This window comes from Xenopus tropicalis, chromosome 3 (assembly GCF_000004195.4).
Source record: "Xenopus tropicalis strain Nigerian chromosome 3, UCB_Xtro_10.0, whole genome shotgun sequence".
Classification (NCBI taxonomy): Eukaryota; Metazoa; Chordata; class Amphibia; order Anura; family Pipidae; genus Xenopus; species Xenopus tropicalis.
The window spans coordinates 90,716,304-90,743,324 of NC_030679.2; the positions used below are offsets into that span (position 1 = coordinate 90,716,304).

A 27,021-nucleotide genomic window follows, 5' to 3' on the forward strand; every position below is an offset into this window, starting at 1 on the left:
AACAAAGAAAGAATGCATTTATTGCTATGAAATACAAAGCCAACACAATAAATTATTTCATTATTCAATCAATGAGAACTTTCAATTAGTATGAAGTGCACAATACTCGTTCTTCCTGTGGAAAGAGACAAAGCACTTAATGCTTCACAAGTGCTTCTGGCAAGTATCTGGAAAGACTTTATGAATCTAACAGAATGTATACAGCCAACCATGTCAGAGCATGCTGCCAACGTAATGCCACACTGGGCGGACCTTCATATAATGCATAATATATTCCCTTCTGTTACAGAAACATCAACATATTCAAAATCTTCAAGTAGTTCCCTGGCCATATACAGGTACAAGGCTGCAGGCTGAAATAGTACATTTACTCTTATGATAAATTAAGGTGTAGGGCACAGAGGGCTACAACTATCATTGAGGTTGAGAGCTACCTGTGCGACATTTTGAGCTATGTTGTTCATGACGTCCATCTGCATGTCAAGCACTGCCCCCCAACAATTTGTAGAGGGGATGGGCCAAACGTAATAAAGTTATAAAGGAAAATCTGGAGCCTTCTGGGGAAATGTATGAAATGTCAGCATGAAAATGATACCTAGTCTAACTGTACCATATATGCACATAAATTAACACTAGTATCTCCCCATACAATAATGATAGCAACATACTGTTTGGGCATGACTACTGAACACTTTAGATGATGAATCTTTTTCAAACAGACTGAATAAGGTCAGCTTAATACAGACATGTACCAGTATAGTATAAATGTTTGTACGTTAAGACTTAAAGATGGAGCATATCTACTGGTGCAAGCAATGCTCCAACTGACTATATAGACCAATAAATACACAGTGCCTGGAACATTTTAGTATCCACACTGGATACATAGAGCATATTTCTATACTTTGAATATCCCTGCATCACCTCTTAAGTAATTGGCTAAGGTCTGTTCCATCAAAAAAGGCACAGGACAGTAATCTACTGGCTAAGATCTGGCAGATTTTCCAATATCAGTTCAAGTTTCCATATCATGATAATCCAGTCTGTGTGTTTGGAACATATTTAAAATGTCTTTAGCCTGTGCAGGACCTCTTATTTAGCAGCAAAAATGTCACCTTCATCATGTTCCTCTGGCTCACTGCTTGACTTTGACTGAGCTCCTAAAGATATTCCTCCTGCATGTCCTAGTGTATGGGAGTTTGTGCTGCTCTGTAGTCTCTGCCTAGACCTGCTGTCATCAGAGCTACCAGCTGCACTGTCCAACGAAAAGTCTTTCTGGCTAAATAATCTTGCTACCCAAGGCTTGGGGATCCTGTGCTCCAGACTCTCTTGTAAGCAGACGCCTGTCCCCATGTTTGTGCACTGCAGGTCAAGTTTGATGAAGATGTCATTCTGAAAATGCAGAAAAATATTTGAAAACTACTAGCCTCTGCTGCTCAAGTCCAGTTAGTTAATCCAGGCCCCAGCATGTCCCTGCTTACTTTGCAGCAGTTGGAATGCTGAAGGTTGCCTGTCTTTGTCATAGAAAATTATACTTGTACCATATTAGTTTGTAGCCTGTGAAGTCACCTATGATGGGGGGGCTAATAATTAAAATATGATGTAAGGCCTACCCTATACCAGGGACATATGTGCTGCAGCCTTCTCACTGTTTCCTGCTAAAACTCCCAGCTAGATGTTGTAATTCACAATAGTTGGAAAGCCGATAATGGATACTAACAGAGTAGTGTGTTTGTTATTCCTTATCCATCAAATTCTAAAGAAGAATACAGATAACGACCTACCTGACATTTTTGTAGGTCTGGAAGTCTCAGCATACAGTCTGCCCCTTCCCCTTCACTTCCCATAGCCAGGAGGGAGTCCTCGTGGCCCAGTCTGCAGGTGTTGGGAATAGAAAGCTCTGCAAAGTCCTAAGGAAAACAAACATCATAGACTTCATTTACAATCATAAGTGCAACAGTTAGTTGTAAAAAAACTTTCAAAACTATCCTAGTAAAATGCCCAAGCACCCCTTGTTTATGTTATTGTAAATAAACCATTAGGCACAAGAGGCATTCCATATAAAGGCCAACCAGGCCACGTCAAAAAATTAATAACTCTTTTAGAAATTAACCATACAGAAAAAACCCATTGTGGCAAAAATGGGTAAATAAATACCAGTTAATTACATCACAAGTCTTTAAGTCATGTGTTATATTCACTGTCACAATAGAGGGAAGAGAGTAGTATGGTATGAAGGAGCAATTGACTTTACACTTGGCATTGATAAGTAATCGTGAGTGGTGACATTTTTCAACAAACTGTGTTAAATTTTTGCCATGTGTTTTATTTCAGTGAGACACAAAAACCCTTGTTTTTTCCCACAGGAAAAAAAACACAAGAGAAACTGTAATGCTTAGTGGCTCCAACACGGTTTGCACGAGAAAAACCAAGGAGAAAAAAAGCTCATTGCTTATGACAAAAAGTGCAAAAGCCCCTATGCCCAGAAGTTCTAAATAATTTTGTGCCAGTTTGGGGGAGGGGGGTAAGAAATTACACTGCAATTTTATAATTGCCCACAGTTGTTTTATCTATTACAATGACTCTCTTGCACCTGAAAAGCAGTGAAGAGAAAGCATACTTACAGAGCATATGTAAAGAATGGTCCTTATGTCAGTCAGATATGATGGAGTTTGGATCAATCTGGCAAAAATGTGGATGAGGTTGGAGAATACAGACTGGAAGCTCAGTTCTACCTCAACTCCACAAGAGAACAGTAATATCTGCTTGGGCAACTCTGAAAGACAAGGGAGCATATATTTAGAGATACTGAACCTAACTTGTATGAACAAAATGTACATATTATTACTTATTTACTGACACACCCCTCTTACCACAGCCATAAAAGTAGATCCCATAAAGGTAATATGTTTGCGTTTGCTTAATGAACCCCACAGACCAGAATAACAACAATAAATATAAACTGTGTTATCCCTACCATTTTCCTTGTCCCATGCTTTTCTGTTTAAGCGCTCACTTTGTGGGCTGCAGATCCTGTCAGTCAAAGCTCGAGACTCTGTTAGTGTGTGTTTGATTTCCATGACTTGCTTTCCTGTTATCAAAGGGTCTCTTCCAATATCTGGAGGAAAAGGCAGATACTACTGAATGGGTCAGGAAGCAGCTAGTGCAAACTATGAATTAAAATCTAAATGCAAACGCTTTTCTCAGAAAGTGTAGAAAATGCTGCTACTCGCAGAACGTATTTAACATTTAAAATAGTAAAAAGGTATTTAAACATTTCTTCATACGCACTTTGGAGCTCATTCGCTATCAGGTGCTATGCACAAAACCACAAGTAAACTTTCCTACATTACAGCTGTACCAGTCCAAGGCAACCACAGCCCTTTAGCAGGGAAAATCTGTGCCTCCAAATGTGCTACCAGTAGCTCCCTATCTTGTTTTCCCTAATCTCCCCAAAATGCCATCTCCCCATTTGTCACAGCCCTTAAGGTGAAGCCTGAGTGTTCACGAATGTGAGAGTCACCATGGATGTGTGAAAGTCACTGGGGATGGTGAGAAACCCCATAAAGGTTCCAAAGTGTGGAAGTTACCCTGGAAGGTGAGAGCACTGAAGAAGGAACAAATCATAACCATGAACTGTATGATGATAAACTGTGTTTCTGTAAGCTTTGTGTTGGAAAGAATTTGCCCTAAATAAACCTGTGTTTTTGACTGAAGAAGTGGTGTCCCTGTCTCTATGCTCCAGATCCTCTGCTTACCTGCCTACCATAGCCAAAATTGTTGGCACCCCAGAAATTTTTCCAGAAAATCAAATATTTCTCACAGAAAAGTATTGCAGTAACACGTTTTGCTATACACATTTTTATTCCCTTTGTGTGTATTGGAACAGAACAAAAAAGGGAGGACAAAAAGCAAATTGGACATAACGTCACACAAAACTCCAAAAATGGGCTGGACAAAATTATTGGCACCCTTAACTCAATATTTGGTTGCACACCCTTTGGAAAAAATAACTGAAATCAGTCGCTTCCTATAACCATCAATAAGCTTCTTACACCTCTCACCGGGAATTTTGGACCACTCTTCCTTTGCAAACTGCTCCAGGTCTCTCTTATTGGAAGGGCGCCTTTTCCCAACAGCAATTTTAAGATCTCTCCACAGATGTTCAATGGGATTTATATTTGGACTCATTGCTGGCCACTTCAGAACTCTCCAGCGCTTTGTTGCCATCCATTTCTGGGTGCTTTTTGACGTATGTTTGAGGTCATTGTCCTGCTGGAAGACCCAAGATCTCGGACACAAACCCAGCTTTCTGACACTGGGCTCTACAGTGCGACCCAAAATCCTTTGGTAATCCTCAGATTTCATGATGCCTTGCACACATTTAAGGCACCCAGTGCCAGAGGCAGCAAAACAACCCCAAAACATCACTGAACCTCCACCATATTTCACTGTAGGTACTGTGTTCTTTCCTTTGTAGGCCTCATTTTGTTTTCGGTAAACAGTAGAATTATGTGCTTTACCAAAAAGCTCTATCTTGGTCTCATCTGTCCACAAGGTGTTTTCCCAGAAGGATTGTGGCTTACTCAAGTACATTTTGGCAAACTGTAGTCTTGCTTTTTTATGTCTCTGTGTCAGCAGTGGGGTCCTCCTGGGTCTCCTGCCATAGCATTTCATTTCATTTAAATGTTGACGGATAGTTTGCGCTGACACTGATGCTCCCTGAGCCTGCAGGACAGCTTGAATTTCTTTGGAACTGTTTGGGGCTGCTTATCCACCATCCGGACTATCCTGCGTTGCAACCTTTCATCAATTTTTCTCTTCCGTCCACGCCCAGAAAGATTAGCTACGGTGCCATGGGTTGCAAACTTCTTGATAATGTTGCGCACTGTGGCCAAAGGCAAATCTACATCTCTGGAGATGGACTTGTAACCTTGAGATTGTTAATATTTTTCCACAATTTTATATATATATATATATATATAAATGTCACGATACAAGGTTGATTCATATTCTTATTAAATGGCAGCTCAAATACCAGTGTTATTTGTATTAGAATGTAATAATCAGCCCTGTAGCATCAGCTTTTTATGATAGCTTGATGATGTTCGACAACCCCTAAGCTTGGTTTATCAGCAGCAGCCAAGAACACACTGAGCATGTGCAGTGCCACTGACACTTCTAATAAAGTGCAACATGGTGAGCTCCTGTGTAAAACAGGCTTGTAAAACAGTTAGATAGATATGTTGAACCTTTAGGCAGGTAAAGTAAGTTACATATAAAAAATACAGCATTTCATTGTTTAGTTCTCCTTAAAGCACTTGAATGGGAATGGAGAACTTTATTTTACTCCTGTCATTGACCGGGATGATTGTCATTCCAACTATCTATGGTCTCTATAACATATCTAGTTGGAAAAATAAGTAACGTTTCCCTTGAAGTTTATATAATTCAGCTGTAAACATTACCTTCTAGGACATCTTCCAGCATGTGGGTAACCTTCTTTTCTTCTAGAATATGTTTCTTTAGATATGTCATGAATATCCCAGAGCTGGAGTCTCCATCCTGTACCTCATAGGCCTCTGCATTCTCACACCTAACAGTGCATGACATACAATGTGTTACAAATGGAAGTACAATCACAAAGAAAGGAACTGGGCCTAAACTGGGGCTTCTTAAAGAGCCATAAGAAAATGCATCTTTGCACAGATCATACCCGATAATAAGACATGGTACAGGTATAGGACCCATTATCCAGAATGCTCTGGACCAAGGGTATTCCGGATAAGGGGTCTTTCCGTAATTTGGATTTCCATACCTTAAGTCTACTAAAAAATCAATAAAACATTAATTAAACCCAAAAGGATTGTTTTGCATCCAATAAGGATTATTTATATCTTAGTTGGGATCAATTACAAGGTTCTGTTTTATTATTAGAGAGAAAAAGGAAATCAGTTTTAAAATTCTGAAATATTTGATTAATATGGAGTCTATGGGAGACAGGCTTTCCGTAATTCGGAGCTTTCTGGATAATGGGTTTCCGGATAAGGTATCCCATACCTGTATCACCTAAGTCCTTGTGTCACAAGGATTACTGTACAGCACATTAGTTAGCTTTTCCAGCCTGTTTAGAAATATGTCAGAAAGATCTCAAATCGATGTGGTGTCATTCCCATTAAATGTAATCAAAATGATGGAAACAAGTCTTTGCTGCTCCAATGTAAGCACTGTTATTATTTATGTTCCTTGCAATGGCAGCCAAGATGAACTGTACTAAGGGTAGTTTATTATCACAGCATATAGCTTTGCCATTTTTAATCCCACAGGTGTGTAACCCAAATCAAATTCACTGATAAATTTGTTTTAGCAACCAAAGCAGCCAGCCATTTCCCAGTTTCCAAAACTACCGAGCAGTTATATATTTTTTGCAGTTAACTTTAATATGCCCTCAACTGTAATAAAATTCATAAAATTAAATATACTTAAGATGGCAAACCAAATAAGTCATCCCTGTATTGGCAAGCCCCATGCTTATTTTCATTTGATCATTTAAAACTCCATGAAGTTACTATGCTAAATTTTTAATCTCCTTTAATGTGTTAATAAGGGTACATCTTACTGTATTCAATATGTGGCCATTGCCAAATTATATTATATACAATGTACAAACAATAACTTACGTGGCGTAGCCGTAGACAGTGTTCCCAAATGGTTTGAGGGGATTCACTTTTGATAAAGCACAGTCAGCATTGTACCTGAAGCAAAAGAGAGATACTGACCTAAACTTGATAAGCAAAATGTACATCTTATAAATCATGTAAATCTAAAATCTAAACTAAAATGCTTTCTTTCCCCAAGAAAAGCAGACCATTCATAGTTGTAAATAATATACAGGGGTAAAAGTTAAATACAAATACTTATTTAAACATAAGCCTTTTTTCCTTATTCATATTAACAGGCATTAATGCTAGAAAATGTACACAGTAAAGCCTAGCACTTGTGCTAATCTTAGTTAATGAGACTTCAAGCATGCCTTTCTACAGGCTCTGCACTGCACACCATGTCTTCCATATTTTGTGCACACTATATGGTCAAATAGATTTAGATTACAAATGGAAGTCCCCTTTGCATTCATCGTAGAGTGTTGAGCACATTTTTGACCTGATATTTGTGATAGACCAAAGAACATTCTATGTAATTAAAGGGACACTGTCATGATTTTTATGGTGTACTTTTTATTTCTAAATTACACTGTTTACATAGCAAATAATTCACTCTACCATTTAAAATGTTATTCTTGAACCAACAAATTATTTTTTTAGCTGTAATATTGGTTTGTAAGCAGCCATCTCAGTGCATTGTGCCTGAGTCTGAGATTTCAGAAAGAACTAGCGCTACACATTAGAACTGCTTTCAGGTAACCTATCGTTTCTCCTACTCCCATGTAACTAGAGGAGTCACAAGCTGGACTTGGATTTCTTACTATTGAGTGCTATTCTGTTATCTACTGGGAGCTGCTATCTTGCTCCCTTCCCATTGTTCTGCTGATCAGCTGCTGGGGTGATATCACTCCAACTTGCAGCTCAGCAGTAAAGTGTGACTGAAGTTTATCAGAGAAGTTTATCACAGTCACATGGTTGTGGCACCCTGGGAAATGAATATGGCTAGCGCCAAGTGACATTTCTAAATGAAATATAAACAAAAAAGTGTTTTTGAAAAAAGCCTTTCAATGCAGGATTCTGCTGGAGAAGCTCTACTAAAGGAACAGTAACATCAAAAAATGAAAGTGTATAAAAGTAATTACAATGTAATGTACTGTTGCCCTGCATTGCTACAACTGGTGTGTTTGCCTCAGAAAGACTACTATAGTTTATATAAGTAAGCTGCTGTGTAGCCATGGGGGCAGCCATTCAAAGGAGAAAAGGCACAGGTTACTTAGCAGATAACAGATAAACCCCCATTATATGGGGCTTATCTACTAATTATCTGCTATGTAACCTGTGCCTTTTCTCCTTTTTTCCAGCTTGAATGGCTGAGCCCATGGCTACACAGCAGCTTATTTATATAGTAGCTTTTCTGTAGCAAAAACACAATTTTTTTGCAGAGCAACAGCACATTATATTTGAATTACTTTAAAACACTTTAATTTTTTGATGTTACTGTTCCTTTAACTGATGTGTTTTGAAAAAAACATGTTTTCCCATGACAGTATTCTCTATAGCAGCCACCTCTGCTCTCCTTCTCACCCCCCTGTTTACCTAAAAATTCTATTTCCCCATTTTCCCTCTATTTGTATTGCCTCACTTTAAAATTCTTATTATTTGCAAATTAGATTTTAGGGCTTATTCACTGACAGTGTGACAGTATAGTTAGACTACACAACCATATCACTTTGTTGATGATATACCTGTATACTTACACCCAAAAAACTCATAAATAAAAAGTGATACTGTTACGTGCTAATAGAGGTATAGATAATTCCCAGAGGATTCACATACCATTTCCTGCACGTATCTAAGAGTACAACATTCAAAGCTGTTCTCCTTTCCTGCATCTTCTGCAGAATTTTCTGTACACTAATGCAGTTCTCAGGCCTGTAAGGCTGGGGGGCATCAATGGGAACCATGTAATTTCTCCCAGAGCGTTCATAGCCATGGCCAGCATAGTAAAATAGCCCTGCAAGGAAAGAGGTAGATTGAGAATGCATTGTGGAGCCATAATCTTGTGTGTAGCTATGTCTGCAAATGTGTGTGGACAAGCAGCAATTAAGACATACACAGATTGCCAGTCAAAGCCTGGCTAATGTAGGGTCAGCTGATTTCCCTACCAGTCTCAGTTCATATATTTTCTTTCTTCATTACAAAGTCACTATGTCCTGCTGACTCTGCTGCATGATGTATACTTAATAATGTTACTTATAAAAAACAACCTAGCATGTTATTAGAGCCATTAAGAGATCTGAAGTGACAAACAATATTTTAAAAAGTTATTAATTGCTATAAAAACAGAAAACAACATTTATAGATTTACAGTATATATATATATATATATATATATATATAGTCCAAGTAAAATCGGCACTCACCACTCCAAAAGCACTCGCCGGGTGCTGACCAAAAAATCGACAGCAGGTTTATAGAAAGCACTCACGGCATCAGAATGTGAAGTAAAAAAATGTTTTTGTTTATTTAATCATCGCATCTACGCGTTTCGATCCTCATAAACCTGCTATATATATATATATATATATATATATATATATATATATATATACACACACTATATATTCCTAGCACTTCCTTGAGGTCCCAGTTTCAGTTCAGCAAGCCCAGCTTTAGCTTAATGTGGTTTGTCAGCATACCTTCTCCTCACAAAGCTATAGGTGTGACAGGGGATTCCCTGAGATTTTACTGCTGAGATTGTTCGTAAAGGGCATCACTTCCTGCCCCAGTAAGGGCTCTGGCACACGGGGAGATTAGTCGCCTGCGACAAAACTCCCTGTTCGCGGGCGACTAATCTCCCCGAGTTGCCTTCCCCTGCCATCCCACCAGCGACAATGTAAGTCGCCGGTGGGATGGCACACGCGGCGGCGCGATTTCGCGCAAATCGCCGAAAAAGCCTCACAAGTCTTTTTCGCCGATTTTCCAAAATCGCGCCGCCGCTTGTTTTTGGGAAATAGCCGAAAAAGACTTGCGAAGCTTTTTCGGCGATTTGCACGAAATTGCGCCGCCGCGTGTGCCATCCCACCGGCAACTTACATTGTCGCCGGTGGGATGGTAGGGGAAGGCAACTCGGGGAGATTAGTCGACCGCGAACAGGGAGTTTTGTCGCGGGCGACTAATCTCCCTGTGTGCCAGAGCCCTAAATGTTTTTTGGAGTGTAAAAAGAAACTGGGTACCCAAAGGAAACCCACACAGAAACAGGGAAGGATGTACAAACTGCTTTCAGTACCTAATATATCCAAGGCTATTGTGATACTAATATCTACAGTTAGTACTAGTGGTTGTATTTATAGTTTATGTATGTGAGTGTATAGATTGGTAGGTGTGGGTTAGGTGTGCTGGGTTTACTTGGATGGGTTGAACTTGATGGACACAGGTCTTTTTTCAACCCTATGTAACTATGTAACTATGTAACTAATTGGAATGATATACAGGAGCCACCACTGCAAAGCATAATGTCTTAGCAATGAACAATCATGAGGCACATTCAGCTTATTTACCTTACTGATACAATGTATGGCTATTGGCATTAGAACCCATGCTGCACTGTCTGCATCATAGAAGTTATGGCAGAGGTATGTCATCCTCTGCAGGTTGGCACATTTTTGACAATGTTTCTTTTGTCATACAGGACAATCAGCTTTATTGAACCCATTTATGAATACTCACCGTACACTCCATTATCAAGAAACTGTAGGAACTTGTTAACTGCTATCAGCATTTCACTATGGGTCAAGTCCACCAGTGATATCACACAGAACTCCAGCTTTTCAAGGAAGTTGGATAACTCATACACATCTACCACTGGAGCCAGGAGGTTGGGATGTTTCAGGTAACAATTGTTGCCAATTATTAAAGCCACTTTCCCTACCGCTGCCAAAAGAAAAAAATCAGATCAGATATGATGCTTCATGGTTCATCACATCTAATTTTCATAAAGCAGGTACTGAACAACAGTCATACAAATCATAAGTAATCATACTTATATTATAGGGATAGTTATACTTGCCAAAAAAAATGTCTTTCTGTCTTGTGGGGGAATGTTCTGATGGATAAAGAAAGAGAGATGTAATGCTTAAAAACCATATAAACATGTCAGAGTTGACTAAATTTTGTGGCACTGGGCACTCTTGCACTGGATATTTTGGTATGTAATAATAGGAAAGGTTCTAGACACGTGGGAAAAGTGAGGGATACAGAAAAGCTGAAAACCCATACAGAGAAATAATATATACCATTTGGTATTTAAAGGACAATGCAAGCCTTTCCTACTGTTTTCATCCTTCTAATAAAATATGTTGAGCTTGCCCTAAGTTTTTTTTCCCAAAAAATACCTTTATTGCTGGTGGAAAAGCTTTTTGGGGAGATAAATCGCCCGTGGAAGCAAAGATTTATCACAGGTGACTAATCTCCCTGTTGGGCATCAACCTTAAATGTATGGCAACGTCCCAAGATACTTGCAAAGTAAAGGGTAGAAACCACACACAATGTAGGTTTTTTTGCTGGGGAGCTTAGAAGAGAGAAGTCAGTGTTTTTTTCAGTGTATTGCTGCAGGAAAACAACCATCATTTGTACTGTATATATCCCCTCCCTTTGCCAGCACCATCACATTTTCCTAAAGCAAATAGCAGCTTTCATTCAGCAGCCATATTTTCCTCTGATACATAATTGGATACATTTAAATCTGCAAACAGCATACACACACACAGACCCTTATTCAGCATACATTTCATCAAGAATACAGGCTCACACAGGCACAACTGTCTTTGCTAAAAGTTCTGCTTTGTTTGAGCACTGTAATGGTAAAGCTGAGCTCAGGAGAAAAATTGAAGCAGACAGCTAGAGCTGAGTTTCTATGGGAACCAGCAATGCCATCTCTTTACTGGATGCTAGACTGGGGGCGTGTTTAGTAATCTGAGCTTAGAACAACTGAGCATGCCCACAAGCCAACACCCAAAGCAAATTTCCGATGGAGGGGTGCGAGTGGGTTAGAGGAGGAGAAGGAAATCTAAGTGATTAAGGAGATGTTGCAGCCCTACTATTAACCTCTGGACAACCAGTGTAGCAGGTATTGAAAGATTTCAAAGAGGCTATTCACTGATTACATTTTTGTGTGTGGGGTTTACATGTCCTTTAAGGCAGTGCTGTCCAACTGGCGGCCCGCGAACCCCCTCTGTGTGGCCCCCCACCTGTCTGGCTGCTTTGATGGCTTACCTTTGTGTAAGCTTTAAATGGTTGTCAGTACTGAGATTAACTGCCCCCCCGGATTGTTCTCACCTCAGATCCAGGCTGTAATCCCTCTGTATTGTTTAAAAATGTAATCCCCAGTGTTTTTCACACCTTTTAATACCTGCATTGTTCACCCCCTGCAGTGTTCACACCTCAGGCTCCCATTGTTCACTTTTTCACACCTCAGACATAGGTACTGTAGGCAGAGTATGGCACATACAGCCAGCATAGGGCAGGTAGAGTATGGCACACACAGGCAGCATAGGCCAGGGAGGGAATGGCACACACAGGAAGGGTAGGGCAGGCAGAGTATGGCACACACAGTCAGGGTAGGGCAGGCAGAGTATGGCACACACAGGCAGGGTAGGGCAGGCAGAGTATGGCACACAGAGGCAGCTTAGGGAAGGCAGAGCATGGCACACACAGGCAGGGTAGGACAGGCAGAGTATGGCACACACAGACAGCATAGGACAGGCAGAGTGCTGCCTGTGTGTGCCATACTCTGCTTGCCCTATGCTGCTTGTGGGAGGTGAACCTGGCAGGGGTTTGTTGTGGGAGTTTGTTAGCAGTTGGAAATAGCCATTAAATGGTCCCTAAGGAGTGTAATTATGTACTGGGGGTTGCTCTGCTATCCACAGGGGAGGAGGAGGAGGCATATGGAATTTAAGGGTATATCTTAATATGACATAATTCTTTCACATATGAATGATGGTTGATATCCCCACAGTAAGGACCAAGCATTTGGGATTTTGCTGTGCTACCACCATTGTGATAAAATAGGTGTGGTTTGAAGTGGGTGTGGTTTCAAAAAGGGGAGTGGTCAAAATTGGCTTCCATTAGCGGCCCTCCACCATGTATGCTAGAGAAATTCCGGCCCTCGGCACCGTAGAAGTTGGACAGCACTGCTTTAAGGTATTATTGTAAATCTTTAATTATATGTTCCCTTGAAGATGGCCTTCCCATAATTTACAGCTTTCTGGATAATGGGTTTCCAGATAACAGATCATATACTTTTACATACAATCAGCATAGTAAATGATATATACATTAGCCTAACACAGTACACAATGCATACAAATTAGTCTAGTATACTACACAATAAATACTGACATGGCCAGCCAAGTACATAATACATAGAAACTGGGCCAACATAGTATATTATATATATATATATATATGTACACAGGGTATGTATACTTTCATCTCTACTTACCAAGAGTGAGTTCAACAGGTTCACTCCACCTCTCCCCTTTGGCATTAGTCGCGCAGCACAGATAACTTCCACAGTCCTTCGGTTTTACTGCTTTTATCTAAATGAAAGTAACAAATTAAGGTAATGTTTCCTCATGTCATGCTGCTCCATTATTTGTTGTTTCATAAAGGTTTTTAGTATATAATAACCTCAGCTACATAATGTTACATATTTAAGGTTTGTGCTTTTTATACTGGGTGTAGAGAAGCTGGAGTAGACAGCAGTATTCTAAGAATGTTTCCTCTAAGAAATAATCTCTCTAATTTACTAGTAGGTCCTTCCAACAGACACAAGGGCACCCATTCCGATTAGAAGAAAGGAGGTTCAGTCTAAATATTCAGGATTTTTTACTGTGAGAGCTGTGAAGTTGAAGTTGTGTAATTCTTTCCCTGAATCAAGTCGTACTGGCTTATACATTAGATAGCTTCAAGAAGGGATTGGATGGCTTTTTAGCAAGTGAGGGAATATAGGGTAAGAAAATTTGCAATTAGTCCGCAGCTTTTGTTTTTTGTGATTTTTTTTTTTTTTTTTAAATATATCAATTTTTTGTTCTTGTGCTTAGGCCAATGCCACACAAGGCTGATCTCAGCCTGCGGAAAAACAGAGGCAGAGAATCAGCCCCAACACTGACATTAGCCTTTTTTCTTTCCTGCACCCTAAACCATTGCGTCAGCCCAGGTGCAGGCACATACACTGGAAAACTCTTGTGTCTTGTGCTGGAAACAGGCAAATTAAAATTGCTAGAAATTAAAAAATCAAGTTTTCCTCAGGGATGTACAGTGGGGAAACTGCAATCAATACAATAAACAGAAACAAATCAGGAAGTCAGTGGCCTCTGCCAAAACATTTTTGGCCTATGGCACACATAGTGAAATTTGTGAGTTTTGCCCACCAAGCTTCCAAGTCTCCATAGCTGACTATGGCCATAACATTGTAAGCTCTACGGGGCAGGGACCTCCTTCCTCTTGTGTCCTGACTTATTGCAGCTGTATTTATTGTTATACTTTGTATTTATCTATTATTATCTTATTAACACCCTGTTTGTATTAATGTACTCTACTGTACAGCGCTGCGTACATAAGTAGCGCTTTATAAATAAAGATATACATACATACATAACATGGAAAGCAAATACCAGCTGATGGGATCAGAGGGCCCTACTCCATCTATTACAAGAGCTATGTTACTTACATCACACTGGCTATGCTGCAAGTGGTAACAAAAGCTATACAACAGCTGCTTTCCTCACCTGCATCTTCCTCCCTCTTCTATGTGGCAAACACTGTCCATTCAGGTACCACTGGTACTTGGGGGCTGGGATCCCTATGGCACAGCACTGGAACTGCACTGGCTGTTGGGATGTCAGGTGAGCAGGGTTTGGGTAAGTTATAAAGACAGGGTCACCCTCCCATCCTGGCAGTACATAATCTGTAAGAAAACAAAAGTGAAAAAATATCACAGGAAATTTACTTTGTGCATGCGAAAAGTTGCGCATTTTTCGTAGCGTTAAAACTTACGCGAAACTTTGCACCTTTTAAGTTTTAACACTACGAAAAATGCGCAACTTTTCGCGTAAGTTTTAACGCTACGAAAAATGCGCAACTTTTTACGCAACTTTCGTAATGGATACAAAAAACTCGCGTTTTTACGCAAAAATCGTATTGGTAACGAAAAATTCGTAAAGAATCCGAAAAAATCGCAAAACATACGAAAAAGTCGCAAAATGTTCGTTTTCAAGTCGGAACTTTTCCAATTCGGGTCGGATTCGTGGGTTAGTAAATCAGCCCCTAAGTGTATGGCGAAATTGAAGAGAATATCAGCAATCAGAGAGTACATGATTCTGAAAGCTTTTTATTTCATGGAGGAAAATTTATCTTTACTATTTAATAAAAAAAATGTGCAAACCAGAGAATATAGGTCCTACCTTTAGTAATGTCCTTTAGGACTTTGACTTTTACCCAGTGACTGAATGCAAAATGGTGATGCTGATCATTTACTCGACAGATATACAACTGTGTCTGTTGTGTCACAATGTGCAGATCTGGCTGGTTTGCCCCAGGAATTTCTTTACAAAAACTCTGGAAAAAGACAAATCTTAAATGGCAATGTGCAGCTAGCTAATATAAGATCTCTTTACGATAAATAATCTAGGACCATATAGTACTATAATATAATAATCTTATATATATATACATTTTTGAATTAATTTGTACAACAAACAAAAAAATTGGGAAATGTCATCACCTGAGTTTAAAGGCCAGTTCTAGGAAACATCTAAAGGTGGCAATGTAAGTTAAGATCCCAATATGCCCCCCTAAAGAGGGTGATATCGGCCTAATTTGATTGAATTAGAACAACAGGAATAGAAGCCATTGGAGCAAGGACAACCTCAATAAGCCAATGTGGTCCCCAATCCAACAGGAAAATCAAACTTTTCTGATCAACACCTGGCCAGATATTGGTTGGGGAGGCCAGCAGATAAGCTGCTGAATCATTCTGGAGGACTAGAGGCTCTCCAGAGGCTCTGTGTTTGTTGGCATTATGGGTTAAAATACAGATATGCTAAGAGAGACAAGCACTGAAATTTACAGGGTGCATGTCTCTGTTTCACTTGTATTCTATCAATAAAAACATACAAATGTATGTCAATGTTTGCATCATGATATCAGAGTAAAGGCATGCACTAGACATGAAGTAAATGTGAGAAAGAATGACCTCAGAATGCAGAAACCACTGATAGTACAGAGGTGAAGAGCCTTGGGCCCGGCAGCGCAGAGTGAGGGGGAAGTCCCTGGGAACACAGGCACACACTGGCTGCTCTGCAATAACAATGTCTGCAAACAAAGAAACACAAAGGTTATTGCCCCATTAAGATAGCAAGTCCAGGAATCAAAGACTTAAAAAAAAAAAAAAAAGTAAAGGCTGGTCTGAAACACATGCCAAACCAATACAATAATGATGTATTCTCTAATGATACTAACACATAAATGCCAATGTATATCTTAGTTCTGTATGTAAGAGCTGTCACACACCAAGGAACACTGGTGTTTTTTTTAGGCACTATGTTGGCAGCAAAGAATGCAGAAGTGGTAGTAATAAATCTGAAACTGCAGTACACAGTAATGCTAATTTGAGGCACAGAAAGGATTGTCGACTCAGTGTAAATAATACGGAACCCTAACTGTTTCAAAAAAAAAAAAAGAAAGTTTCACCACATATACAGACATGATACTTTGTGCCAATTGTTAGGGAATGTTGCTCTCTGTTAAGCTATAATCATTACTGTTCTTTAATCACCCATAACAGGTTGGGACTTTCAAAAATTAATTAACTGCATAACCATCAATCCATATGTTGATCATCCAATTAGAAATTCAGGCCAATGACGGAATCAGCTGACCCTGAAATGCACAGACTCATACCGTGGCACCTTGTAAGACAACCAGTTGGCTCAGTAGTACTTCATTATTTAAGCAGTACCTGACTGGCTGGCTTGCATGCAGGTGGCTGGATGAGTTTCTTTCTCTATCATCTTCTTTTGATTGCATCAATAGTCTGTATTACCTAGCCTTGTATTCTGGCTTTTTTCTTAAGACAAAAATTGAACTGTAAAGCTCTACAATGTATAATTTAATAAATCATACTTAGAAACAAAGGTTTCCCACCTTTTAACATAGTTGCTCATTTGGTGAATCAAGTTGGCCCAAGATGGCATCACATACTATGATGTTGCTAAACCTTGTGGTTACCAAAACCAGCTGCACATATAAAATAAAGAAAGCAGAACAACTATTAGAAATCAGAAAGTGATCCAGATTGTAATACAAATACTAGGAATACAATCTTTGACGTTACTGCTGAACCTTTTCTAACATGTAATATTCTTGAGGATCAAACATTGTTAGTTTCATTGATTTTCACAAATCAGTGCCTTTAAAAGTCTAAAATGTCTAATCATTGTATTTTACCTATGTAAGAAAACATAAAAATGTCCATTGATTATAAAGCCTGTATATTTTCATCACAAAAATGAACATGCTTAATTCACAGTTGTTATGAGAAGCCATTCAGTTATTGCCCATAGGATATAGCATTTCAATGTAGCATCTAAACAAGCAATATAAGAGTAGTAAGTAAGTAACTGCTTTCCATTAACTGCTATATTATGCTAACTCTGGACTAAGCAGTGGACATGGAAACTGATATAATAAGGACAGGCAGTTGGCTTCAAGTGCACAAAACTTCTGCAGAACTTCTGCATAGGTGTCTTTGATACAGGTATAGAATCTGTTATCAGGAAACCCATTATCCCAGAATTTCAGAATTATGAGAAGGCCATTTCCTATAGACTTCATCAAAAGCAAATTCAATTTTTTTTTAAATTAATATCTTTTTCTCTATAATAATAAAACAGTACATTGATGTACTTGATGGTAATTAAGATACAATGAAACCTTACTGGAAGCAAAACAATCCTACTGGGTTTAAATGGTTAAATTATTTTTTGTAGACTTAAGGTATGACGATCCAAATTACCTTATCCGTAAAACCCCAGACCCGAGTATTCTGGATAACAGGCCCCACGCCTGTAATCTGTAAGGACTGTGACACACGGGGAGATTAGTTGCTCCACAAAAATCACCCTTGTCGCGGGCGACTAATCTCCCTGAAATACCATCCCACCGGCTAGAATGTAAATCACCGGTGGGATGGCATACGCGGCAGCGCGATTTGCCGGTCACCTTGAGAGGAAACTTTGGTGACTTCCGCAAATTGCGCTGCCATGTGTCACAGCCCTAGTAGGGGGGGCGGCACCTGAGTATAAAGGTGGCCACACACGTGGCGATTTGCGATCGTTCAAAGATCGTTCAATCCGCCACTAACCATTCAGGGCTGAAACGGCAGATAAGGAGGTAGAAACAATAGGATTTTTACCTCCTTCTGCTGATTCAGCCCTGAAGGCAGATTTTGCTCAGGCGCCTTCTATGGCACCCGATCAACATCTTTTAACCTGGGCAATTGGCGAGTCGACCGATATCAGCAGCCTCCTGCGATATCAGTCGACTCACCGACTTGCCATACACGCACCAAATATCGTACGAAACGAGGTTTCGGTGTGTGTATGGCCAGTTTAAGTAAGCTGTAGCCAATTGATCTGTAATATTGCTTTTTCTTGCTAAAGCCAACCAACTCCTTTTTTCTCCAGTACATATTGAGCAGGAAAGAGATTTTTACTGCCATAAAGAATGATATTTTTGTATAGTCAGCGGGCACTGTTCCAAACATTGGTTGCATATTTGCACCGGAGCAGGAAACCATAGCAAGCTGTCATTTATCTGTCAACTGCACCTAAATAAAATAAGGGCAAATGACTCACTGTTATGGTTTACTGCCCAAACTGGTACAAATTTGCAACCAATGTAATAAAATTACCCCTGCTAAAGGACTAATTTACTATTCATTGTTATTTCAGGATAATCCTTTTCTACCCATCAGGTTATTTCCTGTGCGGGAAAGAGCTGTCCTGCGCACTAACACCCTATTAAACAAAATGGTACAAGTGCAAAAGAGGGAGCAGATTTGCTCTTTAAACACAGAAAATTTCTTACATTGTAATTTACTGCTATAAATGTCTTGGTTTCATCTAAAATGTTGAGTTGTGTGCAAATATGTGAACTGAAAACTTTTCTGTATTCTGCAAAATTATCTTTCAAAAAAATAAAATGTGTAGAGTTTGCGATTTTTGAATCAGTATCTACAGTTATCAGAATCTCTGAATCATCTCACCCTTAGAAAAACAGTACAATTACCACATAAGTATACACCGCTACACCCAGTCTACAATTTTGCATAGGTTACATCATTATTTTTATAAGCCATAGAAAGAGAGATGTTGTTCAACAGGAAATTCTTTACTATATATTATTACTAAATGCAAATAAATCATACCTTTAAAATCTCAGGATAATAATTATTATTAAAGCTTGCTTACTATTTAACCAACTACAAGTTATACATATTGCTTGTTTTGCACCTTAACTGGTGTTCTTCCTGTTTACTGAACTATGCACAATTTATCTTTTTCTAAGGATCTGTACCCTAACATGGTAATATATAGATGACATTTTAGACCAGCGATTCCCAATCAGTCGCTCACGAGCAACATGTTGCTCACCAACACTTTGGATGTTGTTCTCAGTGGCCTCAAAGCAGGGGTTTATGTTTGAATTTCTGGCTTAGAGGCAAACTTTCGAGGTATAAAGACCTCATGTACTGCCATACAGAGCCTCCTGTAGTCTGCCTGTCAACAATGGGCTACCAAATAACCAATCACAGCCCTTACTGATCATCTCCTAAGAGCTTGTGTTGCTCCCCAACAGTTTTTTATATTTAAATGTGCTCATGGATTTGGGGACCCCTGTCTTAGACTATACAAATTACTGAGAAACAGTAGCATCAATAAAATGACATGCATATTAAGCTAATTATTACTGTAATGCAGTAAATGGCATGTTTTTAAATAAGCCCCATCATATTTACCATAACTTATTTATAATGCTGGGTTACATAACTTACCAGTGCTGGCAATTATTAAAATAAATTTGATTATTACATAACTATACAGAAACAAAAACCAAATGGTTTATAACATGAAAATATAAACCCATGGCTGCTTTTAAAATATGTATATGTAAATATAAGATAAACTATAAGATAAACTTTCTCTGTTCTAAGCTTTGGTACATACCGAATGGAGTTAATTTCAAATATACGTTTATATTCATTTCAATGCCAAATTTTTACATTTTAGATGTACGGCACATGCCTTTTCTGATGAATCATCAGGTTTTACTTAGCCACTTTGGGATCAAAGGTGTTAAAGGGAGGGCCCCAAACTGTGGGATTGGTGCCCTTGTGGGACCCAAAGCAAAAAACTAGGTGCACAGCTTAAGGGCTCTGGCACACGGGGGAGATTAGTTGCCCGCAAAAATCTCCCTTGTTGCGGGCGACTAATCTCCCCAATATGACATCCCACCGGCGAAAATCTAAATCACCAGTGGGATGGGATACGCAGTGGTGCGATTTGCAGAAATCGCCGAAGTTGCCTCGCAGCGCCATATGCCATCCCACCGGTGATTTACATTTTCGCCTTAAGGCACATTTGAGCGATTATCTGTGTTAAATGCTTCTTTCCTATCATGGATATTTCAGTTTAGACTGGAGGATGATTAAGGTGAGGTTTGAGATAGGTGCTTCTTCAGTTAACAGCTAACATAGAAAGCTACACAGTAACTTAAGTTAAAAAAGACACGTCCATTGGGTTCAAACTTTTATGCCTATATAAAAACCTGCCTAACTGCTAGTTAATCCAGAGGAAGGCAAAAACACACCTGAAGCCTCTCTAATTTGCCTCAGTGGGGAGAAAATGTCTTTCATGACTCCAAGATGGCAGTTGGAACAGTCCCTGGATCATCTTTGTCCTATGGGCTACTTTCAGCAACCATGTATTTTCTCACTTGCTAAAAAAGACATCCAACCCCTAATCTAATCTAATGTATCTGCCAGGACCATTGATTCATGGAGAAAATTCCACAAATTTACAGCTTTCACTGTAAAAAAAACCCTTTTAATATTAAAATTTTCCCACGTTGCATGACCTTACATTTATCAACATTACATATCATCTGCCACTCTAAATTGCCAGTTTGTCAAAATCTTGTTTCAAGGATGCCACATACTGGATGGAATTAATTGGGTTGCATGTGTCATCTGCAAACACTGATACATTTCTTCAATACCCTTCATTAAGTCATTAATGAACAAAAATAAAAGTGAGAGAACATACAGTTGACAACCACCCTCTGTACCAAATCCTGTAGCCATCTTCCTATCCATCTACACACAACATTACAAAGACCAACAGACCTTAGTTTAGAAAGCAGTCATTTATGGGGCACTCTACCCAACACTTTGGCAAAATCCAAATAGATCACATCTACTGCAACCCCACTGTCTAACTACTAACCTCTTCATAATAAGCAATCATATTTGTCTGACATGACCTATCCTTCATTAAGCCATACTGATTTCACTCATAATGCCATTCTCTAGAACATAATCTTGAATATGATCCCTTAACATCGTTAAATAGCCTTTAAACTTATAGGCCTATAATTGCCAGGCTTAAATTATTATTTAATGGAACCACACTCTGAACCCACATCTTTTTACTATTAATATACAGGTATGGGATCTATTATCCGGAAACCCGTTGTCCAGAAAGTTCCATATTACGGGAAGTTCATCTCCCATAGACTCCATTATAAGCAAATAATTCTAGTTTTTAAAAACAATTTCCTTTTTCTCTGTAATAATAAAACAGTACCTTGTACTTGATCCTAACTAAGATATAATTAATCCTTATTGGAGGCAAAACAAGCCTATTGGGTTTATTCAATATTTAAATTATTTTTAGCAGACTTAAGTTATGGAGATCCAAATTACGGAAAGATCCCTTATCCAGAAAACCCCAGGTCCCCAGCATTCTGGATAACAGGCCCCATACCTGTACTTTGAAAAATTTTGGGGGTTGGTCTTTGCCTCTGCAACAATCTGCTCCTTATTTTCTATCTTTGCCTTTTGGATTGCTGTTATAGTATTTATATTAATTAAATGCAGCTTCTGTCCTCTCTGACTTAAAGTTTTTAAATGCTTTCTTCTTCTTTCTTATGACTGAATTAAGCCACATGGGTGGACCTTACATTTACTTGTTAAGGGAATACATAGAGAACAGAAATGATTTAAAGGAGAAGGAAAGGCTAATAAAGAGTAAATCTGAAGCTGCAGGCATAACTTCAGTTCTCTCAATAGTGCCCTTAAGTCTCCCCATATTTCACTTGTTCAGATGATCAGAAGTCTCATAGGAAAAAAAACCACTGAGCTCTGTAAAGTTCCCATAATGCCTCGCTCCTGCACCAAGACCAAGACCAGTGTACAAGCGCAGTTTTAAGACTATGAGGAAGCTTCCTGCTGATTGTCTCTGATCACACATTCCTAAGGGGGGGAGGGAGTTCTTATCATTCTTGAGGGAGGGGGAGCAGGAGAGGGGAGAGAGGAGAGAGCTGGTGTGTCTGGCATAGGAAAACAAAGAGACAAGAAATCCTGTGTTTCTTTTGATAGAGAACTCAGCACAGCGTTTCTGTGAGTGCTTATGGCTGTATTTACATAGACCTTTCTGATAAAGCTTAATTAGTTTTTACCTGTCCTTCTCCTTTAATATGATACTAAATGACAACCATTTCTGTTCTGTTTTAGCAGTGAACATAAAGCCGTAAGAAACTAAAATTTGCTTTTCTTAAATTCAGAGCCTTTGCTGCCTCAGTGTATATTTGCTTTTTGTACCAAACATGCTATGAGAAAATATTATGATCACTATTACCCAGGAGTTCTACTACTTGCACTTTTGCTAAACAGTCTGGGTTGTCACTAGATCCAGTATAGAATGATTTCTGATTGGTTTCTTAACAACCTGAGACATAAAATTGTCATGCAACAAGTTCCTAAAAACTGCTCTGGCAGTACTGTTCCATTCAGTATCTGCGTAATTAAAATCTTGTCCTCTTCAACAAACTTGAGAGGGTCTATAGCATACCCCTACAATTAATTTGCTGGACCCATAAGGCTCCAACCCCTTCATTTCTGCACAGACATATCCCTTCTACTTTTTATTTTCCCTGTCCCTCTAAAACTGCCCAGTCAGCTATACCTATTAGATCATATTTCCCCTCCAGTGCCAGTACTTCCAGCTCTCCCATTTTACCAGTCAGGCTTTTTGTGTTTGTAAAAGTACATTTAATAATAGTACCAGCTTCTACATTTTGTATATACTACTTGTGATCCTCCATGCCATTATTAACTCCCTCCAAACAAATCTCCACCACCATTTTCCCATACTATTCCCAACTCCCTCCTCTTATCTATCTTTCACAGAATTACCCACTGCTCTCTAAATGTTTTGTGTCTGCTGTATATTACGAAATTAGAAGATATTGAGGGGTACCTTTTCTAATCAGTAGATTTACCTGGTTCGATCTATAATAACATGCAGAGTAGACACAAGTACACTAATATTGAAAAGGAAATTACACCCTTTTACTAAAAGTTATAAAGTGCAAACTGTGTGGCATCCACTACATTTTGGGGACCTCCCATCCCTCTTTCTCAAGCGCAGATCTAGCTTTTATTATACATACAAGGGAAAGTTAATTTTTTTTGCCAAAGTAAGGGTGAAAACATAAAAATGGACCATGTAAAATGTAATCAGCTAATAAACTAATATCCAAATTGTTCAGTTCTGGCTATGTCCTGGAATTTTAGCAGGGCATATATAACTAACAGGACAGAGTTATGGAATTCTTCCCGTTCAGACTAATGTGTATTAAGAAAGAATGCACTTCTGCAACAGCAAATTGTTATAAACTTCACATTATCTGCTAGGGCTGAATTACACAAAACATCACTGCTTGCTCAATATAACAACTATGGGGACATAGCTAAATAAAATATGGTAATATTTAACAGTGCTTTGGGAACAATCAAGCTATTAAACCCAAAATGTTTGCCTTGGTAGAGAACCTATTCCAAAGTTAATCATTAGGAGTAAAGGTAGTTTCTATGAAGGTCATTTCAATTACCTCCCTGTGAGCCCAGACCCCAAGCAGCTCTTGCACTTCTGTTTATGCTTTGGCCAAAATCCTGAACAAACTACCAATAGTATATACATACCAATCAGCACCAAGGCAATCAGAATCTCTCCCCTCCCCATTAATGATAATAGAAAGTATAGAGGTAATGGAACATATATAATATAAGTCAGTTACTCATTCATGATTTTTTTTACAAAAATGGAGAAGTAATTATTAAAGCCTCGCCTCCCCCTTTCCTTCCTGTTTGGTAGTGTAAATATTAACTGTCTGACGGTTACACTTGTCTGATGTGATTGCATTATGGCCAACCCTGGAAATGAAAGGAATTACAGAGAAGTAAAAGAATTAACCATGGGATCATGTGATATTCTTTTGTAAAGCATTTTCCAAGTTGAAACTGTACTTAAATGAAAATTCTTAGCTTACAGAAATGATTTTATACTAGAATAATTTCTCTGGCATCTGTTCATTGGTAATGGGGTAGTTCACCTTTATATTTAGTTTTAGTTTTAAAAATTAGTCAGATCGGGGACTGCAACGGCTCGTTGATGCAGTCCCCAAACCAGGGCCAAACGACCAAATTAGCCCGATATCGCCCACCCGTAGGTGGGGATATCGGGAGAAGCATGTATGGCCACTTTTAGAAGCCAATTTACCTGTTTTTATTGTCTTTTGTTTTTTTTATTTAGGAATGTGGAATGAAAACTACACAAACATGTAGAGAACATACCACCTTCCCCCCATATCCAAACTGAACTTTGCGACCCAGTGCTCAAGGCAGCAGTGCTAACCATGGAACCAGCATTATAAGATCTACAAAACCTACACTATTATTGAGACAAAAGGAAAAATCTGAGAATCAATGTATAAAGATAGGTAAGACAAGCCATATAAAGTTTTGATGACTGTAAGATAATTAGTTGGGTCCACATTGATTTGCATTGTGGAAACCAACATACAGATAGCATTTATGCCCACAATTATTAACAGCAACTGTACAATTCTCATATAACAGACAGATGTGTGACAAGCGTGCCTGCTTCATGCGTGTGCTATATAAAATATGTTCCTGCTCTCCATATTGCAGACCTTCTAAAGCAGTTCTCTTTGCTAAGCGTTCAGTCAGCTGAATCTTAGTCACCACAGCTAGTCCCAAAGCTGATTTAAAGTGGAATAGTCTATATCTGTTGTGTGCAAATACAATACTTCTTGGTGACAGATGCCCTAAATTTATATAAAGCTTTTCAACCCCCAGTACAAATACTATTGTATTCTGACAACCAGGATCGGACTGGGGGGTGCAGGGCCCACCAGGGCTCCTGCCGGCCACATTCCCTAACCCCCTCCCCACAGGGTCCCCCACCCAACGTCCTCCCCTGAGCATGTGTAAATTTAACGCGTCAAGGGAGGAATGGTCGGGCAGGGGGAGCACAAGCAAGGGTCAGGTCTGGGCCGCCGGGGGATTTTTTTCCGGTGTCCCAGCGGCCCAGTTCGAGCCTGCTGACAACATGCTTATTATCACCTATGCAAATATGAGCCTTTCAGCCAACTAGAGTATGAATGGCAGCCCCATGGCTACACAGTGTTTTAATATAAATTATATTACAGTTTATGAAGTTTACCAAAGCAGTGCGACCGTACAGAATAATTGAATACTTAAAACATTTGCTAGTATTATTGGTCCTTTCCGGTGTTTGCTGTTTAAGACATGGATCTCTGACCTTTTTTACCCATGAAAGACTACCAAATGTAAAAAGATTTGGGAAGCAACACAAGCATGAAAATGTTTTCAGGGGTGCCAAATAAGGGCTATTATTGGTTATTTGTTAGCTCCTATATGGACTGGTAGCCTATGAGAGGCTCTTTGGCAGTACACCTTTTTTACGCAACCAAAACTTGCCTCCAAGCCAGAAATTCACAAATAAGCACCTGCTTTAAGACCACTAGGAGCAACATCCAAGGGGCTGGTGAGCAACATGTTGCTCGCGAGCTACAGGTTGGGGATTGAGAAATTTACTTGACAAATTGAACTACAAGCCACAGAATATGTTACTTATTGTATTTTTCTGCCATCACAGTAAATTGTTATTTAAACTAATATGCAGGTATATTTAAGCTGCTTGCCAATCCAGTCCAGGGTTGGGGTCCCCAAACAGTCCATTCACCGTATTTTCTATCTATGGTGACCTGCTTTGGAAACAGCGGTGCCACAGTAAGGGTGAAGACACAGGTAGCTACTAGTAGCGGCTACTTGCCGTGGCTACTAAAATAGACAATGCTGATGCTGATAATTGTCTCTACGTGTGTTTTAGCAGAGGCAATTCTCAGTATTGTCTATGGCAGGGTATTTTCTGGAGTTTAGTAACCATGAAAAAGTAGCAGCTACTAGTAGCTCAGTGTGTCTTCACCCTGACAGGGACAGGAGCAGTAACCACCTGCTACAATTCAGAGACGTTTTAAGAACAAACTACTAGATATGACATGACATCAAATAAATCAGATATATTAGCTGAATCCCACGTACCTGGGTATAATCAGCAAGTACGGGAATGTGTAGAAGTACTCACCTGAGGAATGGCCGACTGGGCAGTGCAGGCTGCTCATATAAAAAGAGCTCAATAAAAGCCATGATTTGATCTCGCAAACAGGCACTTCCTAGTTGGCTGCTAAGTGTGTCACAGATGGAATGCGAGCTCCAAGGCTGCCCAATAGCGAGGGAGACCGCAGTGAAAGTGAAACTGGACGCTAAACAGGAAGTAAAGAGTCAGCGTGAAGTCCCTACCATCAATCACCTTTGCCTGTAATCACTAGCGCGCAATGAGGGCTTCAGCCTGCCGCTCTAGTCAGCTGCTTACTGCTGCAGCTTCCACCTTTAGCTTATACAACTCCTGGCGTCTGCCAAGCTTTCTCATTTGCAATTCCTAAACCCTGCCAAAAAAGGAACAATAAAATAATGATAGCCTATTTTATTGATAACAGATTAAACACAACTTGGATTTACAGGTGTCCAGGAAATGTGGTACGTTTGCAGCAGTAGGTCACATCATTGAAAATGTGATGTATGTATATTTTTATTTATATAGTGCTGCTTATGTGAGCAGCACTGTACAGC

At 39.3% G+C, this 27,021-nt stretch overlaps 1 protein-coding gene across 3 annotated transcripts; it reads right to left on the reverse strand.

The window, feature by feature from the left end:
- Positions 1–26,743, reverse strand: pcasp3 (paracaspase 3). Of its 3 annotated transcripts, none has more exons than XM_004915974.4 (15): positions 26,434–26,743; positions 16,869–16,961; positions 15,919–16,037; positions 15,128–15,281; positions 14,453–14,631; positions 13,165–13,261; positions 10,732–10,767; positions 10,392–10,595; positions 8,499–8,676; positions 6,681–6,755; positions 5,469–5,596; positions 2,978–3,118; positions 2,625–2,776; positions 1,785–1,910; positions 1–1,392 (listed from the first exon to the last, which is right to left on the reverse strand). In XM_004915974.4, the coding sequence occupies exons 2-15, from the start codon at positions 16,876–16,878 to the stop codon at positions 1,093–1,095; spliced, it is 1,899 nt and encodes a 632-aa protein (XP_004916031.2). In that variant the 5' UTR covers positions 16,879–16,961; positions 26,434–26,743; the 3' UTR covers positions 1–1,092. The 3 variants fall into 3 exon arrangements, with proteins under 3 accessions (XP_004916031.2, XP_002934617.3, XP_017947873.2); XM_002934571.5 differs by having other exon boundaries at positions 26,477–26,742; XM_018092384.2 differs by lacking the exons at positions 16,869–16,961; positions 26,434–26,743 and adding an exon at positions 16,684–16,799.
- Positions 26,744–27,021: the final 278 nt, after the last annotated feature.

Bases quoted from the DNA above. Each gene is read 5' to 3' on its own strand.
- pcasp3 (XM_018092384.2), bottom strand. From the start codon at position 16,735: ATGATAGAGAAAGAAACTCATCCAGCCACCTGCATGCAAGCCAGCCAG. The intron at 8,677-10,391 runs GTGAGTATTCAT...CTTTCCTTGCAG, and splicing joins TCTTGATAATGGAGTGTACG to GGCTATTTTACTATGCTGGC. The intron at 1,393-1,784 runs GTAGGTCGTTAT...CTGCATTTTCAG, and splicing joins CAGACCTACAAAAATGTCAG to AATGACATCTTCATCAAACT.